Genomic DNA, 20,471 nt, shown 5'->3' with positions numbered 1-20,471 from the left:
GAAAATCCCCGATCACCACACTTAAATAGATCCAGTAACTAACCCAGACACACCAAGAAATCTGTTATGTGCAGCCAGGTACTCAAATACTACAGAATTTGCGCCAAGGTGAAAGTCTGGGATACATACCTTATCAAACTTAAAACCACCTTCAGCAAACAAGAACACTCCACCAGAGAAGTAGATCGCATCATAGAATGACCCACCCAAATAGCCCAGGACAACCTGCTTCAACACAGAAAAAAAAACCCGCTGACCAAACACCCCTAATTTTCACCAACCACCCCACACTGGAACCCATTTGGGGTACCATCAAACAATTACAACCCATACTTGATGGAGACCCTATACTGAAAGAAATCATCTTCCCTCTTTTGGCCTTCAAACAACCCCCCCAACCTCACCAAGCTAATCATTAGAAGCAAGCTCCCCACAGATCAGGCACACCAACTTAAAGCAACACTAGACCCTGTTAGAACAGATGCAAAACCTACAGACATGTCTCCACTGCTATGACAATCAATACTACACAATAACACACCTTTCAAGATTCATGGGTCCTAGACATGCCTATCACAAGTGGCGTACCTCATCCAGAGCATTAAATGCCCCCAACAACTATATGGGTGAAACCAGACAATCACTACACTCTCAGATTGACAGGTTTCAGAGTAACAGCCGTGTTAGTCTGTATTTGCAAAAAGAAAAGGAGTACTTGTGGCACCTTCGAGACTAACCAATTTATTTGAGCATAAGCTTTTTTCACGCTGTAGCTCACGAAAGCTTATGCTCAAATAAATTGGTTAGTCTCTAAGGTGCCACAAGTACTCCTTTTCTTTTTGCACTCTCAAACAAACTCTCAGAGAAAAATAAGACAAGACAAAAATATCATGTCACCCATGAGTGAACAATTTTCACAAAGCAATCACTCCATATCTGACCTCTCAGTCCTAGTACTCAAAGGTAACCTGCACCACACTTTCAAAGGCAAACATGGGAACTTAAATTCAGAACTCTGCTAGACACTAAAACCAGGAACTCAAAGACATTGGTTTTAAGACTGATGACAACAATTGGTAATACACTCCTCTTCCTCCTAACCCTTAATTGCCCATTTTATTTTAAGTGGTCTCCTACAGCATGTGTGAGCCCCTTATGTATAGCTATCTGTCCCACCTTGTATTTAGCTTAGACACTGATTACCTTCCTCAGACATGAAGAACTTTGTGAAGCCCAAAGATTGTATCTTCCACCAAGAGAAGTTGGTCCAATAAAAGATATTAGCTCACCTACCTTCTCTTTAATATGATGGAAGACTGAGTCTCAAATCAAATATGAGAAATACTAACACAATGGGCAGTATTACTGATATAATAGATAATGTCTAATTTTATACTGATAACCACTTCACTTGGGTATTACTGATACTTTGAGCATGATTTTTAATTAATCTTCAAGTGTTCCCTTAATCTGTTTGAATATAGGAATGCTCTTTTAACTTTATGTCCTTTACATGAAATTTCCATTTTTTTTCCTTTGGTTTCTTTGCAATATATTCTATTTTGGCTGTCAAGCAATTAAAAAAATCAATCACATTTAATCATGCTGTTAAATAACAACAGAATACCATTTATTTAATTTTTTTGGATGTTTGCTACATTTTCAAATATATTGATTTTAATTACAACACAGAATACAAAGTGTACACTGCTCACTTTATATTATTTTTTATTACAAATATGTGCTCTATAAAAATGATAGAAGAAACAGTATTTTTCAATTCACCTCATAAAGTACTTTAGTGCAATCTTTGTCATGAAAGTTGAATTTATAAATGTAGAATTATGTACAATAAAACCTGCATTCAAAAATAAAACAATGTAAAACTTTAGAGCATGCAAGTCCAATCAGTCCTACATCTTGTTCAGCCAATCGCTCAGACAAACAAGTTTGTTTACATTTGCAGAAGATCATGCTGCCTGCTTCTTTTTTACAATGTCACCTGAAAGTGAGAACAGGCACTTGCATGGTATTGCTGTGGCCAGCATCGCAAGATATTTACATGCCACACGTGCACTAAAGACTCATATGTCCCTTCATGATTCAACCACCATTCCAGGGGACCTGCGTCCATGCTGACGACAGGTTCTGCTTGATAACGATCCAAAGCAGTGCGGACTGATGCATGTTCATTTTCATAATCTGAGTCAGATGCCAACAGCAGAAGGTTAATTTTCTTTTTTGGTGGTTTGGGTTCTATAGTTTCTGCATCAGTGTTTTGCTCATTTAACTTTTCTGAAAGCATGCTCCACACCCCGTCCTGATCAGATTTTGGAAGACACTTCAGATTCTTAAACCTTGGGTCCAGTGCTGTAGCTATCTTTAGAAATTTCACATTGGTATCTTCTTTGTACTTAGTCAAATTTGCAGTGAAAGTGTCCTTAAAACGAACAACACGTACTGGGTCAACATTTAAGACTGCTATAACATGAAATATATGGTAGAATGGGGGTAAAACAGAGCAGGAGATGTACAATTCTCCCCCAAGGAGTTCAGTCATTAATTTAATTAACACATTTTTTTTTTTTAAATGAGCGTCATCAGCACGAAAGCATGTCCTCTGCAACAATGGCCGAAGCATGAAGAGGCATATGAATCTTTAGCACATCTGGCAAGTAAATATCTTGCAACACCATTTACAACAGTGCTATACGAATGCCTGTTCTCACTTTCAGGTGACATTGTAATTAAGAAGTGGGTGGCATTATCTCCCGTAAATGTAAACAAACTTGTTTCTCTTAGCAATTGGCTGAAGGAGGAGGACTGAGTGGACTTGTAGGCCCTAAAGTTTTACATTGTTTTTTTTTTGAGTGCAGTTATGTAACAAAAAGAAAATCTACATTTGTAAGTTGCACTTTCATAATACAGAGATTTCACTAAAGTACTTGTATGAGATGAACTGAAAATATTATTGCTTTTGTTAATCTTTTTTACAGAGCAAATATTTGTAATGAAAAATAATATAAATTGAGCACTGTACGCTTTGTATTCTGTGTTGTAATCCCAAATAATATATTTGAAAATGAAGAAAAAATCCAAAAATATTTAATAAATTTCAATTGGTATTCAATTCTATTAACAGTGTGATTAATTTTTAATTGCAATTAATTTTTTTAGTTAATCACATGATTTAACTGCTATTGACAGCCCTAATTTCTATCAAATTCATTTAAAAAATAATACTTCTAAGTTTTCAAACAATGCACAGTCAACCTATGGAACTCTTTGCCAGGGATGTGGTGAAGGCGAAAACTATAACAGGGTTCAAAAAAGAACTAGATAAGTTCATGGAGGATAGGTCCATCAATGGCTAACAGCCAGGACGGGCAGGGATGCTGTCCCTAGCCTCTCTTTGCCAGAAGCTGGGAATGGGCGACCAGGGATGAATTACTTGATGATTACCTGTTCTGTTCATTCTTTCTGGGGCAACTGGCACTGGCCACTGGGCTAGATGGACCTTTGGTCTGACCCAGTATGGCTGTTCTTATGTTCTAAATCATCTCGATTATTAACAAAAGACTTGCGGATAAAGAGTCTTCCTATGCAAAATACAGTGTACAAATCCTAATAATACTTTATTATAATTAATTATAATTTTACTAATGAGTGTGATTAAAGGTGAATTTCTCATCACTTTTGTAAAGCTAAAATAAAACTATAATATCTGATTTAAAACACTTAATAAGGTTAGGAAAAATAAGTTAGATGTAAGAATATTTCAGACATCTAAAGATGTAGTATCTATAAATGCTAGAATGAAGCAATATCTATAAATACTAGACTGAAGCTCTAATCTAGGTTAGATTTAGGTTAAGATTTGTGAACAGATTTGACAGTGCTGAAATCCTGAACAGTTTAAGAGTTTGGGGCCAAAAATATAGGAAATTTTGTAAAGCCACCTGTTTCCACAAGATTTCTGATAGTCTGAGCCAAAATCTCACAAGAACAGTTATGCTTACAAAATTTCAGACACATCTGAATCTAGAAAATGTAAGCTCCACAACCTTAAGGCAAGATTCCTTTATCTTGACTGGGGCGAAAAAAGGGTAGTATACCCCTTTAAGGTCCCCCCCCAGAGACTTTGGGAGTTGGGGGGGGGGGCATCACATGAGCTGGTGGGGCTCAGGGAAAATACTGGCTCCTATCCAGTGCAAGTGTTTGTTTGACAGTCTGGTTCACTGATAAATCAGAATTGGAAGTGGACTTAGGGGAAACAAGCCCTAAAGAAGCTGGGGAAAGGATTAGGGCTCCTAATGTCTGGTACAGCTGAGACACAGCCCCCTTTTCCCCAGTCCCTTAACCCTCATAGAAGGAGAGGGCAGTGGGCTCCCAGCAATCGGCTGGGAACATGTTGGGAGGAGGAATGGGAGCAGCCTTCCACTAGAGGAAAGTGATTAAGGAAGGAATCATGACCTTCATTTTACAAATTATTGCTGGTTAGCTCCCAGATGAGTTAAGTAATAAGGTTGTGGCCTAATTAAACTATATCCCTTGCATCATCTTTCTTTCCACATGTCTTTCTTGTCTCAGTGCAAGAGGCTGGACTAGATCAGTGGTTTTCAAAGGGCGGGTCGTGACCCAGTACTGGGTCATGGCATGTAAGGCACTGGGTTGCCTTGCTCAGCACCCAAGGACCCTAGCGGCTCTGGTCAGCACTGCTGACCGGGATGTTAAAGGTCCCGTCAGTGGTGCTGCCCAGCTAAGGCAGGCTAGTCCTAACTGTTCCGACACCGTACTGCGCCCTGGAAGCAGTGGGTCTGGCTTCTAGCCAGGGGGGCCACAGGGCTCCGCGTGCTGCCCCCACCCTGAGCACAGGCTTCACACTCCCATTGGCCAGGAACCAGCCAATGGGAGCTGGGGGAGGAGGGGTGGTGCCTGTGGGCAAGAGCCGCATGGAGCCACTTGAGCGCCTTCACCTAGGATGCAGCAAATATGACCGGAAAGAAAAGTGGAGTTGTGAAAAAAATCTGTGATGCAGCTGGCAATGACATTGTTTGGAATCACTGTTTCATTCACCGCGAAGCTTTGGCGTCCAGGGGTATTCCTGCTGATCTTATGGCAGTACTGAAGGAAGTAGTCAAAATCGTAAACTTCATTAAAGGGTGCTCACTTAACAGCAGGCTTTCTGAAGTGCTACGCTCAGACATGGGAACAGAACACATGCATTTACTGTTTCACACTGAAATAAGTGGCTGTCATGGGGCACAGTACTTATCAGGGTGTAAAAACCCAGGAACAACATTTATTTTTTTGGGTGGGGAAACAGTAACTTGGCAACTTTGTTTGATGACAGTTGGTTAATACGTTGTCATACCTTGTTGACATTTTCTCTATTTTAAATGAACTAAACTTGAAGTTACAAGGAAGATGCAATGATTTGTTTCAACATTGTGAAGAGATATAAGTAATTCAGAAGTCATTGGCACTGTGGCAAGCACGTCTGAAAAGTAATCGGCCCAGCTACTACATGTTCCCAACACTGTTACAACACATTGAGGAGAACACCACCAGTGAGGAAAAAGTGAATGAAATGAAAACTATCAGACAGTTACATCTTGCAGCTCTGACAGTTTAGTCGCAATTTCCCAATAAAGGAGTTTGAATATTTGAATGAAAAACTATGGTGAAAGATCCTTTTGCTTTCAAAAACCGTGAGGCAATAATGGAGCTAAATCTCACGTCAGAGCAAGAGAATGAGCTGCTGCATCTCACCTGTGATAACACTCTGAAAACACGGCACAAGTCAATAAACCTGTCATCATTTTGGATCAGTGTTTCCAAAGAATATCCACAGCTAAGTAAAGTAAGTGTGCTCTTGTCGCTACCTTTCACAACAACCCACATGTGTGAAGCTGGATTTTAAACTTTGACAAGATTAAAAACTAAAGAAAGAAACTGACTGAACAGTGGACCTGATATGCTGGTAGCCCTTTCATCCTGCAATCCTGACTGGAACGAGATCATGAGGAACACACAGCCCCACCAGTCACATTAAGTAAGTGAAACTTAACCTGATCGCCTTTATAGTGTTTTGTTTAAAAGTAATGACTTTGTCTACTGTTAGTTATGTAAAGTGGGTTAAAGCTGGAATGTATTGCATTATTATGATTTTATGAAAATTATATCTTTTAACTAGAGTTACGTTGGGTGGCGGGCATCCACAATTTTCTTCAACTAGGTCGCGAGGAAAAAAAGTTTGAAAACACTGGACTAGATCACCTCTCAAAGTCCTTTCCAGGGTTACATTTCTATGATTATATATTCAGGACAAATAAGAGCCTTCTCATTTTTAATTCAAGTAGAAACAAAATTTGTAAGGGCAGGATTAAAATTTTTAACTTTTAATCTCTCCAAAATCTTAAAGAGTTAAAATCCATGGTTCTAGTTTTGACCTCTCTCTATTAACAGCAGCAGTATTACAGAATTGTTCAAAGGGTCAAGTTAAACAAAACAGGTTAAATCTGTTTTCTCTTTTTGTCAATTCTAATCTCCACATGAAGTTATGAACTCTAGGAAGTGGACCAAGTCAGTTTATTATAACTTCCTTAACAACTATTTAAATGGCTAACCTCCTTTCTAATATGGCTCTTTTAATTGTTTTCACATTTTTATATGGCTAAATTGTTTCTTTTTCCACAAGCTTACGTTTTACATGTGAAATGTTTAGTGTCAGATATACATTCTGACAGAAGACATTAAAAGCTTAGAAAACCATGGAGCAGAATGAAAGCTGCAGAATGTATGAGTTCATTGCATTTGCAAGTTTGAATAGCCTAGTTTATATTACTTGAACACTATGGTGAACTAATCTACAGAGTTCACTATCAACATGTCAGTTTACTCCTAGGAAAGCCAGTTAGCTTTTATCCATTTTTAATATCATAATTTCTACCCTTGATATGAAAAATCCAGGATGAGCTAGAGATCATGTTCAGAAGAAAGTTATCGTTTTCTTGCACACACACATATCTTCCCTTCTTTTTCTGAATTTTGTAGAAATATAGGGATGGTGCTTTGATTACAATCAACAGGACAGTGAACATTTTTAAAGGGTTTCATGAACAAAGATCTACCTATGTTAATTCCTAGCAGAAAACAGAACATATAAGGAGATAACATCTTAGAGATACTAAGCTACTTAGAGATAACATCCTTTCAAAGTAATAAAGCTACAGTTGGGGAGTGGAGGGAGAGAAGAGAGAGGCAGAGTGTTTAAAGGTTAAAACCAGTGACCAGATAGGGTGTGCCATTTTAAATATATCCGTTACTCCTACTTCAAACAACAGAAGCGGCTCTTTTGAGTGCCCATAAAAGCTGGGCATCCAGGCTACAGTTCCCACTCATCTTACTTCACCATACCAAAGTGTTCATAATAAAGGACTACATTTAACACTTCGGCTGGTGGTTCAACATTGCTTTCTCCTACAGCCTTAATCTACACACCTGAAAGAGTGAGTCTTAAAATGAGAAACTACAGATTATGCTGCCAAAAATGAATTTTACATAAACCAGGGATACCGGGAAAGTCCCACTAGTTTGTTTACCTGTTTCATTATGAAAAATCTTCTTAAAAATAATTAGACACTTGACTAATTAAAATTACTTCATATTTATTTTGTATTAAAGTGAGAGTTCAATGAAGAAAATGAAGATTGAAGAGTATATTACTTTGATTAATTCATTTTGATAAAACTTTCAGTCCAAGAAAGCATGCAATTCTGCTGAGTTATTTACGTAAATGCTTTGGAACTGATGGTAATGAATTATCAAGGTTATCCAACATTGACACAGTGACAGTAGTCTGCATCAGCAGTCAGCAATTGATAATTTCCATTTCTCGTGCCACACAGCTCCATTTTGGGTTCTATTTTCAAATATGGATGAAATAGTCTGCTTGCAAAATTATGCATGCATTCATGAAGGCAAAACAACCCTTTGCTGGAGCAAACAGGGATTTATGGGAATATGAGTTTATGAGTATGAGTATATTTTTGTTGGTTCATCTGGACTTAATGATTAGCCCTTTATATATGTACTTTGGTGACAAAGTTTAACAAAAGCAGTGGGATTTTATTTTAAACTCAATAATGCAAACTAAAAGAAGACAGTATAGCAGAATAGAAAAAAATGCAGTTTCAGACACGTTATTTAAAATTACAGTTATAATACTCATTAACCAATATTTAAAAATACTCCCCTTTTGGAGGGATTTTCTACCTCATAAATTCTCAAAACTGCTCCTAAGTCTTCTACTAATCCAGTAGAGGGATATTTGTTCATTTACTGTAGAGGGCAGGGATTTTGTACAATACATGTTTTGATACCCATTTTAATATTTAAAAAGTTCTCTACGTGGAAAAACTCTAAGACACTGCTATGTTCATAAACGTTCAAAGACAAAATCACCAATAATTTAAGAAAATCAAAAGGATAACCCATTCTATTCAGTTTAACTTTAAAAAGTAAAACATAGTTTAAAAAAAAATTACATTACCTGTGCCCGCTTCTCCATGTCCTGACAAGTACCTAATTGTTCTTCCATGGCAGCTCTGATTTGCCTCGCTTCATATTCTAACTGCCTTCTTGTCATGTCTGTTTGCAAGGAGAACTGGAATCCAAACACGGAAAAGACATTTTAGCAAGCAATTCTGGATAAAAACTATCCTGAACAAATGCAGAACAATTAATTTCATACTGGTACTTCATAAATCTAGACAAAAACTGAACACTGGGCCTAAAATAAAATTTTATTGGTTATCAACAAGGATACATACTAGTATCCAATGGCTAGCTTTTTTCCTGTAAATCACGTAAGCTGTCTAAACAAAAGACCACACCACAACATGCAAGGAGGATTCAGACACCAAAATATGTAAATCAGCATACCACTATAAGACTTATTTATTCTGCAAGCTTTCTAAGTATGAAAAAAAAAACTCTATGTACATATTAATCAACCACTGCTAATACAGGTACTTTTACTACAGTATTGTTAGATGTAGTAGATTATCAAGCTCATACCCCAAGAATAAAACATATTAAGTAGATTTGGGGTCTAGAAGTGAAATATAAGTATTAATTAATGCTGTAACATGGGGCCTACAGGCCTCTGATATAATCAGCTTAGTCGCACAAGGCCGTAGGCATGAAACAGTTTGGCAAGACTAAAGTAACCTTGTATCAGTAAAGGGTAATATTAAAGTAAAAGATGGGGTACGTGCTGATGTTCTGGAAACTATGAAGCAACAGACCTGAAAATATGCTGCAATGTGCCAGTTAATACCACAAGATGCCAAACAGTAACATTTTGGTGGATTCTGTAATAACCTCTAGTTGCTATGGTAACTTTCTGACAGAGATGTTAATGAGAATGAGGGAAACTAAGGAGACAGCCAATAAGAAATGGAGCATTCCTAAATTAGTGGGGTGTGGAAGTATGGATAAGAGAAAAGGAGTTGGAACCCTTATGCATATGCATGAACCTTAGCAGGCATATGCATAACTCAGGATAAAAAGGTGTTTCCCATCCTCTGTGCCAGGGGAAGAGGAGTGGGGGAAGGGTGCCACGGGGGAGAGCCAGGATGACAACCACAGGAGGAGGAGGAGGAAGATAATGACTGCCACTCCACGGTCCCCCAGCAGGACCTGCGAGATGTGAGTAATGCCAGTCATAGAGCTCAACCCTTTACACAATTTGTCTGTCTGTTATTGTATTTCAATGGTTGCGGGATTGTTTATCTGCTTAGTGGATTTGTTGATAAATTGCAATGGTTTCTCATGTGCTTCTAGGGACTCTTATTCTAATGATAATGATACCAATATTCCTAATGCAGTAGCTCTCAAGTGACTGAACATTTATTGACCACTGTGCTCTAAAAGATTGATTAATATTGGTTATGGATTAGTCAATCACCAATCCATTAATAAAGCTACAGGTGGTCCCACACAGCATATTGTCTAGGGCATCAAGCAAGTCTAGTTTTAAACATCTTCATGTAGACTTAAAAGTACTGTTCTTTTGAAAATTAATAGACAAAAAATAAAAGCCTGCAAGAAAAATCAATTTAATCATAGAATCATAGAACTGGAAGGGACCTCAAGATGTCATCTAGTCCAGTCCCTTACACTCATGGCAGGACTAAGTATTATCTAGACCACTCCTGACAGATGTTTGTCTAACCTGGTCTTTAAAATCTCCAATGATAGAAATTCCACAACCTCCCTAGGCAATTTATTTCACCCTGACAGGAAGTTTTTCTTAATGTCTAACCTAAACCTATCTTGCTGCAATTTAAGCCCATTGCTTTTCTTCCTCCTCTTTTACATACTTGAAAACAGTTAAGTTATCATGTCCCCTCTCAGTCTTCTCTTTTCCAGACTAAACAAACCCAATTTTTTCAATCTTCCCTCATAGGTCATGTTTTCTAGAACTTTAATCATTTCTGTCGCTCTTCTCTGGACAATTTGTCCACATCCTTCCTAAAATGTGGTGCCCAGAACTGGACACAATACCCCAGTTGAGGCCTAATCAACACTGAGTAGAGCGGAAGAATTAGAATCATAGAATATCAGGGTTGGAAGGGACCTCAGGAGGTCATCTAGTCCAACCCCCTGCTCAAAGCAGGACCAATCCCCAATTAAATCATCCCAGCCAGGGCTTTGTCAATCCTGACCTTAAAAACTTCAAAGGAAGGAGATTCTACCACCTCCCTAGGTAATGCATTCCAGTGTTTCACCACCCTCCTAGTGAAGAAGTTTTTCCTAATATCCAACCTAAACCTCCCCCACTGCAACTTGAGACCATTACTTCTTGTCCTGTCCTCTTCTACCACTGGGAATAGTCTAGAACCATCCTCTCTGGAACCACCTCTCAGGTAGTTGAAAGCAGCTATCAAATCCCCTCTCATTCTTCTCTTCTGCAGACTAAACAATCCCAGTTCCCTCAGCCTCTCCTCATCAGTCATGTGTTCCAGACCCCTAATCATTTTTGTTGCCCTTCACTGGACTCTCTCCAATTTATCCACATCCTTCTTGTAGTGTGGGGCCCAAAACTAGACACAGTACTCCAGATGAGGCCTCACCAATGTCGAATAGAGGGGAACGATCACGTCCCTCGATCTGCTCGCTATGCCCCTACTTATACATCCCAAAATGCCATTGGCCTTCTTGGCAACAAGGGCACACTGCTGACTCATATCCAGCTTCTCGTCCACTGTCACCTCTAGGTCCTTTTCCGCAGAACTCCTGCCTAGCCATTCGGTCCCTAGTCTGTAGCTGTACATTGGGTTCTTCCGTCCTAAGTGCAGGACCCTGCACTTGTCCTTATTGAACCTCATCAGATTTCTTTTGGCCCAATCCTCCAATTTGTTTAGGTCCCTCTGTATCCTATCCCTGCCCTCCAGCGTATCTACCACTCCTCCCAGTTTAGTATCATCCGCAAATTTGCTGAGACTGCAATCCACACCATCCTCCAGATCATTTATGAAGATATTGAACAAAACCGGCCCCAGGACCGACCCTTGGGGCACTCCACTTGATACCGGCTGCCAACTAGACATGGAGCCATTGATCACTACCCGTTGAGCCCGACAATCTAGCCAACTTTCTACCCACCTTATAGTGCATTCATCCAGCCCGTACTTCTTTAACTTGCTGACAAGAATACTGTGGGAGACCGTGTCAAAAGCTTTGCTAAAGTCAAGAAACAATACATCCACTGCTTTCCCATCATCCACAGAACCAGTAATCTCATCATAGAAGGCGATTAGATTAGTCAGGCATGACCTTCCCTTGGTGAATCCATGCTGACTGTTCCTGATCACTTTCCTCTCACGTAAGTGCTTCAGGATTGATTCCTTGAGGACCTGCTCCATGATTTTTCCGGGGACTGAGGTGAGGCTGACTGGCCTGTAGTTCCCAGGATCCTCCTCCTTCCCTTTTTTAAAGATTGGCACTACATTAGCCTTTTTCCAGTCATCTGGGACTTCCCCCGTTCGCCACGAGTTTTCAAAGATAATGGCCAATGGCTCTGCAATCACAGCCGCCAATTCCTTTACTTCTCGTGTCTTGCTTACGACACTCCTCCTAATACATCCGAGAAGGATGTTCACTTTTTTTTTGCAACAGCGTTACACTGTTGACTCATATTTAGTTTGTGGTCCACTATGACCTCCAGATCCCTTTCTGCAGTACTCCTTCCTAGTCAGTCATTTCCCATTTTGTATGTGTACAACTGATTGTTCCTTTCTAAATGGAGTATTTTGCATTTGTCCTTATTGAATTTCATTGTATTTACTTCAGACCGTTCCTCCAGTTTGTCCAGATCATTTTGAATTTTAATCCCATCCTCCAAAGCACTTGCAACCCCTCCCATCTTGCTATCATCCACAAACTTTATAAGTGTACGCCGTATCCCATTATCTAAACCACTGATGAAGATGTTGAACGGAACCGGACCCAGAACTGATCCCTGCAGGACCCCACTCATTATGCATTTCCAGTATGACTGTGAACCACAGATGATTACTCTCTGGGAACAGTTTTCCAACCAGCTTTGCATCCATCTTATAGTAGCTCCATCTAGGTTGCATTTCCCTAGTTTGTTTATGAGAAGGTCATGCGAGACATTATCAAAAACTTTACTAAAAAGTCAAGATACATCACGTCTACCGCTTCCCCCTTATCCACAAGGCTTGTTATCCTGAAAGAAAGCTGTCAGGTTGGTTTGACACTATTTGTTTTTGACACATCCATAATGATTGTTACTTATCACCTTATCTTCTAGATGTCTGCAAATTGATTGCTTAATTATTTGCTCCATTATCTTTCTGGGTACAGAAGTTAAGATGACAGGTCTGTAATTCTCTGAGATGTCCTTATTTCCCTTTTTATAGATTGGCACTATATTTGCCCTTTTCCAGTCTTCTGGAATCTCTCCTGTCTTCCATGACTTTTCAAAGATAATCGCTAATGGCTCAGCTATCTCCTCAGTCAGCTCCTTCTAGGATGCATCATGTAATGAATGAAAGGGGGTGGCGGTAGGTCCCTTTTATGAACGCCCAGCCAGCCAGTTAGCTATAAAGTACCTCTTGGTGGCTGTTCTCTGCTTGCTTTACCTGTAAAGGGTTACCAAGCCCACAGGTAAAAGAAAAGGAGTGGGCACCTGTCATAAATATAAGGGGAAGGGTAAACCCCTTTGAAATTCCTCCTGGCCAGGGGAAAGCTCCTCTCACCTGTAAAGGGTTAAGAAGCTAAAGGTAACCTCGCTGGCACCTGACCAAAATGACCAATGAGGAGACAAGATACTTTCAAAAGCTGGGAGGAGGGAGAGAAACAAAGGGTCTGTGTCTGTCGGTACGCTGTCTTTGCCAGGGATAGACCAGGAATGGAGTCTTAGAACTTTTAGTAAGTAATCTAGCTAGGTATGTGTTAGATTATGATTTCTTTAAATGGCTGAGAAAGGAAATTGTGCTGAATAGAATAACTATCTCTGTCTGTGTATCTTTTTTGTAACTTAAGGTTTTGCCTAGAGGGGTTCTCTATGTTTTTTAATCTAATTACCCTGTAAGATATCTACCATCCTGATTTTACAGGGGGGATTTCTTTATTTCTATTTACTTCTATTTTCTATTAAAAGTTTTCTTGTAAAAAACTGAATGCTTTTTCATTGTTCTCAGATCCAAGGGTTTGGGTCTGTGGTCACCTATGCAAATTGGTGAGGCTTTTTATCCAACATTTCCCAGGAAAGAGGGGGTGCAAGTGTTGGGAGGATTGTTCATTGTTCTTAAGATCCAAGGGTCTGGGTCTGTAGTCACCTAGGCAAATTGGTGAGGCTTTTTACCAAACCTTGTCCAGGAAGTGGGGTGCAGGGTTTTGGGAAGTATTTTGGGGGGAAGGACGCGTCCAAACAGCTCTTCCCCAGTAACCAGTATTAGTTTGGTGGTGGTAGCGGCCATTCCAAGGACAACGGGTGGAATACTTTGTACCTTGGGGAAGTTTTGACCTAAGCTGGTAAAGATAAGCTTAGGAGGTTTTTCATGCAGGTCCCCACATCTGTACCCTAGAGTTCAGAGTGGGGGAGGAACCTTGACAGCACCCAACCAAAAAAGAGCCAATGGGAAGGCTAGAACTTTTTAAAATGGAAAAAAACCTTCCACTTTGTCTGTTATTCTTCAGAGGAGGAGATACGGAGCAGCAATGCTATAAGCAGGAATGCTGTGTAAGACTTGAACCAGGTATGAAAATTAATCTTCCATACCAAGAAAAAATCATTGGACAGGGAATGTTTAAATAGACACAATCAGGTTTATTTCTTTATTTTGGCTTGTGGATCTCCTGTGTACTGACTCCAGATACTTTTGTTTTGCTTGTAACATTTAAGCTGAACCCCCAAGAAAGCTATTTTGGGTGCTTAATTTTTGGAATTGCTCCTTTAAAATCTAGCAAAAGCCTAAGTTCCAGATGCATTTTCTTCCCTTTTGTTTTTAATAAAATTTACCTTTTTTAATAACAGAATTGGATTTTTGGTGTCCTAAGAGGTTTGTGCATATGTTGTTTAATTAGCTGGTGGCAATAGCTAATTTCCTTTGTTTCTTTCTCAGCTCTTCCCCAGAGGGGGCTGAAAGGGCTTGAGGGTACCCCACAGGGAGGAATTCCCAAGTGCTCCTTCCTGGGTTCAAGAGCTTTTTTTGCATGTGGGTGGTGGCAGCGTTTACTAAGCCAAGGTCAGAGAAAAGTTGTAACCTTGGGAGTGTAATACAAGCCTGGAGGCAAGTATTAATTTTTAAAATCCTTGTGGGCCTCCACCTTCTGCACTTGAAGTGCCAGAGTGGGGATTCAGCCTTGACACATCCCCTTCTACTAGGGAAAATAAATCCTTGAAGAGGGATAATGGGATATACAAGGGAAGTTTTGCATGTCCAGGATTAGAGTAAATCAGGGCACTGAGTGTTGAACTAGGGATAACCTACAGTCGGCATCAAGGGTGCCAGCCTTTGGTGGATTCCCCCAGGACCTCTGGGTTCTGGGTGGAACCCTGAAGCATTAAGCATGGTGGAAGATAGAAACAAACCTTGCTTCTTGATGGGATAACAGCCCCATACCACATTATTAAGGAGATCCTGGAGAAGTTCCCTATCCCACAAACTTCACTGGGTATTTCTGTGGACAGATATGTCCTAGGCTCCTGATTTTAGCATTTTAACATATAGCTTTTTAAAAATATGGCACTGGGCAGAAATTTGGTATATAATTTGCCTATTTACACATTATAAAAAAACTAAAAAATAACAACCTGTACTTGCTTGAGATGTATCTCAAAACTTTATATTTGCCAAATTTAGGTTTTCATTCCATCTCATACGTTGCACATACACTTTGGCCTCTCTTCAATTCTGTTTCTTCAGTGTATCTCAGATTTATCCTAACTCCAGGATATTGGAATGTGTTGGAATTCTTTTCCCTAGGGCATTCATATAGTTTTAAATGATAATTTTAGATCCAAATTTAAAATTTACTTTTCTAATCTTTTAATACAATGTTATTTATTGTCATGTGCCATATATTTTATTTATTTGCCTGAAGGGAAGAAATATTTTTTCCACAGAACAAACTTCACTATACATGAAGCTTCATTAAAAAAAATAATCAGACTACACAGAGGTTTTCAACCGTACACAAATATATCATACATGTAAATGTATATAATTAGGGCTGTCAATTAATCACAGTTAACTCACGTGATTAACTCAAAAAATTAATTGCAGTTTTAATTGCATTGTTAAATAGAATACCAATTGAAATTTATTACATATTTTTGGATGTTATTCTACATTTTCAAATATATTGATTTCAATTACAACACAGAATACAAAATGTATACCTCTCACTTTATATTATTTTTATTACAAATATTTGCAGTATAAAAATGATAAACAAAAGAAACAGTATTTTTCAATTAATCTCGTAAGTACTTTAGTGCAATCTCTTTATCGTGAAAGTGCAACTTTTATAAATGTAGATTTTTTGTTACGTAACTGCACTCAAAAACAAAATAATGTAAAACTTTAGAGCCTACAAGTTCACTCAGTCCTACTTCTCATTCAGCCAATTGCTAAGACAAACAAGTATGTTTACATTTACGGGAGACAATGCTGCCCTCTTCTTGTTTACAATGTCACCTGAAAGTGAGAACAGGCGTTTGCATGGGACTTTTGTAGCTGGCATTGCAAGCTATTTTCATACCAGATATGCTAAACATTTGTATGCCCCTTCATGCTTTGGCCATCATTCCAGAGGACATGCTTCCATGCTGATGACACTTGTTAAAAAAAGAATGTATTAATTAAATTTGTGACTGTACTCTTTGGGGGAGAATTGTATGTCTCCAGCTCTATTTTACCCACATTCTGCCATATATTTCATGTTATAGTAGTCTCAGACGACGACTCAGCACATGTTCTTCATTTTAAGAACACTTTTGCTGCAGATTTCACAAAACGCAAAGAAGATAACAATGTGAGATTTCTAAAGATAGCAACAGGACTTGATGCAAGGTTTAAGAATCTGAAGTGCCCTCCAAAATCTGAGAGGAACGAGATGTGGAACATGCTTTCAGAAGTCAAAAGAGCAACACTCCAATGCGGTACCTACGGAACCCAAACCATCAAAATCAACCTCCTGTTGGTGCCATCTGACTCAGATGATGAAAATGAACATGTGTCAGTCTGCACTGTTTGGATAGTTATTGAGCAGAACCCGTCATCAGCATGGACACGTGTCCTCTGGAATGGTGGTCGAAGCATGAAGAGGCATATGACTTTTAAGCATCTCTGGCACGTAAAAATATTGCAATGCCAGCTACAACAATGCCATGCGAATGCCTGTTCTCACTTTCAGGTGACACTGTAAAAAAGAAGTGGGCAGCATTATCTCCCACTAATGTAACAAGCTTGTTTGAGCGATTGGCTGAATAAGAAGTAGAACTGAGTGGATTTGTAGGCTCTGAAGTTTTACATTGTTTTATTTTTGAATGCAGTTTTTTTTTGTACATAATTCTACATTTGTAAGTTCAACTTTCATGATAAAGGGACTGCACTACAGTACTTGTATTAGGTGAATTGAAAAATACATTTTCTTTTGTTTCTTACAGTGCAAATAAGGCCTGGGTAGAGACAGTTGAATCGTGGAAGTCAACGAATGGCTACGCAGGTGGTGTCAGAGAGAAGGCTTTGGAGTCTTTGACCATGGGATGGTGTTCCAAGAAGGAAGAGTGCTAGGCAGAGACAGGCTTCACCTAACGAAGAGAAGGAAGAGCATCTTTGGAAGCAGGCTGTCTAACCTAGTGAGGAGGGCTTTAAACTAGGTTGACTGGGGGAAGGAGACAAAAGCCCTGAGGTAAGTGGGGATATGGGATACCAGGAGGAAGCACGAGCAGGAGAACGCGAAAGGGGAGGGCTCCTGCCTCATACTAAGAAAGGAGGACACACAGCAAGTTATCTCAAGTGCCTATACACAAATGCAAGAAGCCTGGGAAACAAGCAGGGAGAACTGGAAGTCCTGGCACAGTCAAGGAATTATGATGTGATTGGAATAAAAGAGATTTGGTGGGATAACTCACATGACTGGAGTACTGTCATGGATGAATATAAACTGTTCAGGAAGGACAGGCAGGGCAGAAAAGGTGGGGGAGTTGCATTGTATGTAAGAGAGCAGTATGACTGCTCAGAGCTCTGGTATGAAACTGCAGAAAAACCTGAGTGTCTTTGGATTAAGTTTAGAAGCGTGAGCAACAAGGGTGATGTTGTGGTGTGAGTCTGCTATAGACCACCGTATCAGGGGGGTGAGGTGGATGAGGCTTTCTTCCAGAAACCAACGGAAGTTACTAGATAGCAGGCCCTGGTTCTCATGGCAGACTTCAACCACCCTGATATCTGCTGGGAGAGCAATACAGCGGTGCACAGACAATCCAAGAAGTTTTTGGAAAGTGTAGGGGACGATTTCCTGGTGCAAGTGCTGGAGGAACCAACTAGGGGCAGAGCTCTTCTTGACCTGCTTCTCACAAACCAGGAAGAATTAGTAGGGGAAGCAAAAGTGGATGGGAACCTGGGAGACAGTGACCATGAGATGGTTGAGTTCAGGATCCTGACACAGGGAAGAAAGGAGAGCAGCAGAATACGGACCCTGGACTTCAGAAAAGCAGATTTTGACAACCGCAGGGAACTGATGGGCAGCATCCTCTGGGAGAATAACATAGGGGGGGAAGGAGTCTAGGAGAGCTGGCTGTATTTTAAAGAATCCTTATTGAGGTTACAGGGACAAACCATCCCGATGTGTAGAAAGAACAGTAAATATGGCAGGCGACCAGCTTGGCTTAACAGTGAAATCCTTGCTGATCTTAAACATAAAAAAGAGGCTTACAAGAAGTGGAAGATTGGACAAATGACCAGGGAAGAGTATAAAAATATTGCTCGGGCATGCAGGAGTGAAATCAGGAAGGCCAAATCACACCTGGAGGTGCAGCTAGCAAGAGAAGGTAAGAGTAACAAGAAGGGTTTCTTCAGGTATGTTAGCAACAAGAAGAAAGTCAAGGAAAGTGTGGGCCCCTTACTGAATGAGGGAGGCAACCTAGTGACAGAGGATGTGGAAAAAGCTAATGTACTCAATGCTTTTTTTGCCTCTGTCTTCACGAACCAGGTCAGCTTCCAGACTGCTGCACTGGGCAGCACAGCATGGGGAGGAGCTGACCAGCCCTCTGTGAAGAAAGAAGTGGTTCTGGACTATTTAGAAAAGCTGGACGAGCACAAGTCCATGGGGCTGGATGCACTGCATCCGAGAGTGCTAAAGGAGTTGGCGGATGTGACTGCAGAGCCATTGGCCATTATCTTTGAAAACTCATGGCAATCGGGGGAGGTCCCGGATGACTGGAAAAAGGCTAATGTAGTGCCCATCTTTTAAAAAGGAAGAAGCAGGATCCTGGGAACTACAGGCCAGTCAGCCTCACCTCAGTCCCTGGAAAAATCATGGAGCAGGTCCTCAAGGAAACAATCCTGAAGCACTTACATGAGAGGAAAGTGATCAGGAACAGTCAGCATGGATTCACCAAGGGCAAGTCATGCCTGACTAATCTAATTGCCTTCTATGACGAGATAACTGGCTCTCTGGATGAGGGGAAAGCGGTGGACGTGTTATTCCTTGACTTTAGCAAAGCTTTTGACACGGTCTCCCACGGTATTCTTGCCAGCAAGTTAAAAAAGTATGGGCTGGATGAATGGACTATAAGGTGGATCGAAAGCTGGCTAGATTGTCGGGCTCAACGGGTAGTGATCAATGGCTCCATGTCTAGTTGGCAGCCGGTATCAAGTGGAGTGCCCCAAGGGTCGGTCCTTGGCCAGTTTTGTTCAATATCTTCATTAATGATCTGGAGGATGGTGTGGATTGCACCCTCAGCAAGTTTGCAGATGACACTAAACTGCGAGGAGAGGTAGATATGTTGGAGAGTAGGGATAGGATACAGAGGGCCCTAGAGAAATTAGAGGATTGGGCCAAAAGAAATCTGATGAGGATCAACAAGGACAAGTGCAGAGTCCTGCACTTAGGACGGAAGAATCCCATGCACCGCTTCAGACTAGGAACCGAATGGTTCGGCAGCAGTTCTGCAGAAAAGGACGTAGGGGTTACAGTGGACGAGAAGCTGGATATGAATCAACAGTGTGCCATTGTTGCTAAGAAGGCCAATGGCATTTTGGGCTGTATAAGAAGGGACATTGCCAGCAGATCGAGGGACGTGATCGTTCCCCTCTATTTGACATTGGTGAGGCCTCATCTGGAGTACTGTGTCCTGTTTTGGGCCCCACACTACAAGAAGGATGTGGAAAAATTGGAAAGAGTCCAGCAGAGGGCAACAAAAATGATTAGTGGACTGGAGCACATGACTTATGAGGAGAGGCTGAGGGAACTGAGATTGTTTAGTCTGCAGAAGAGAAGAATGAGGGGGGATTTGATAGCTGCTTTCAACTATCTGAAAGGGGGTTCCAAAGAGGATGGATTTGGACTGTTTTCTCAGTGGTAGCAGATGACAGAACGAGGCGTAATGATCTCAAGTTGCAGTGGGGAGGTTTAGGTTGGATATTAGGAAAAACTTTCAATAGGAGGGTGGTGAAACACTGGAATGCGTTACCTAGGGAGGTGGTGGAATCTCCTTCCTTTGAAGTTTTTAAGGTCAGGCTTGACAAAGCCCTGGCTGGGATGATTTAGTTGGGGATTGGTCCTGCTTTGAGCAGAGGGTTGGACTAGATGACCTCCTGAGGTCCCTTCCAACCCCGATATTCTATGATTCCATTTGTAATCAAAAATAAATATTAAGTGAGCACTGTACACTTTGTATTCTGTTATAACTGAAACCAATATATTTG

The 20,471-nt window shown here is 40.4% G+C and overlaps 1 protein-coding gene across 2 annotated transcripts in view; it reads right to left on the bottom strand.

The window, feature by feature from the left end:
- Nucleotides 1-20,471, bottom strand: part of APC (APC regulator of Wnt signaling pathway) — a 200,229-nt gene that overhangs the window by 68,890 nt on the left and 110,868 nt on the right. For both annotated transcript variants that reach the window (XM_077817310.1, XM_077817311.1), the window contains one exon: nucleotides 8,555-8,668. In XM_077817310.1, coding sequence (XP_077673436.1) covers nucleotides 8,555-8,668 — 114 coding nt within the window. The remainder of the gene's footprint in view (nucleotides 1-8,554; nucleotides 8,669-20,471) is intronic.

This window comes from Eretmochelys imbricata, chromosome 5, assembly GCF_965152235.1.
Source record: "Eretmochelys imbricata isolate rEreImb1 chromosome 5, rEreImb1.hap1, whole genome shotgun sequence".
In the NCBI taxonomy this organism is placed as follows: Eukaryota; Metazoa; Chordata; order Testudines; family Cheloniidae; genus Eretmochelys; species Eretmochelys imbricata.
This window is presented reverse-complemented; position numbering and strand designations above follow the sequence as displayed.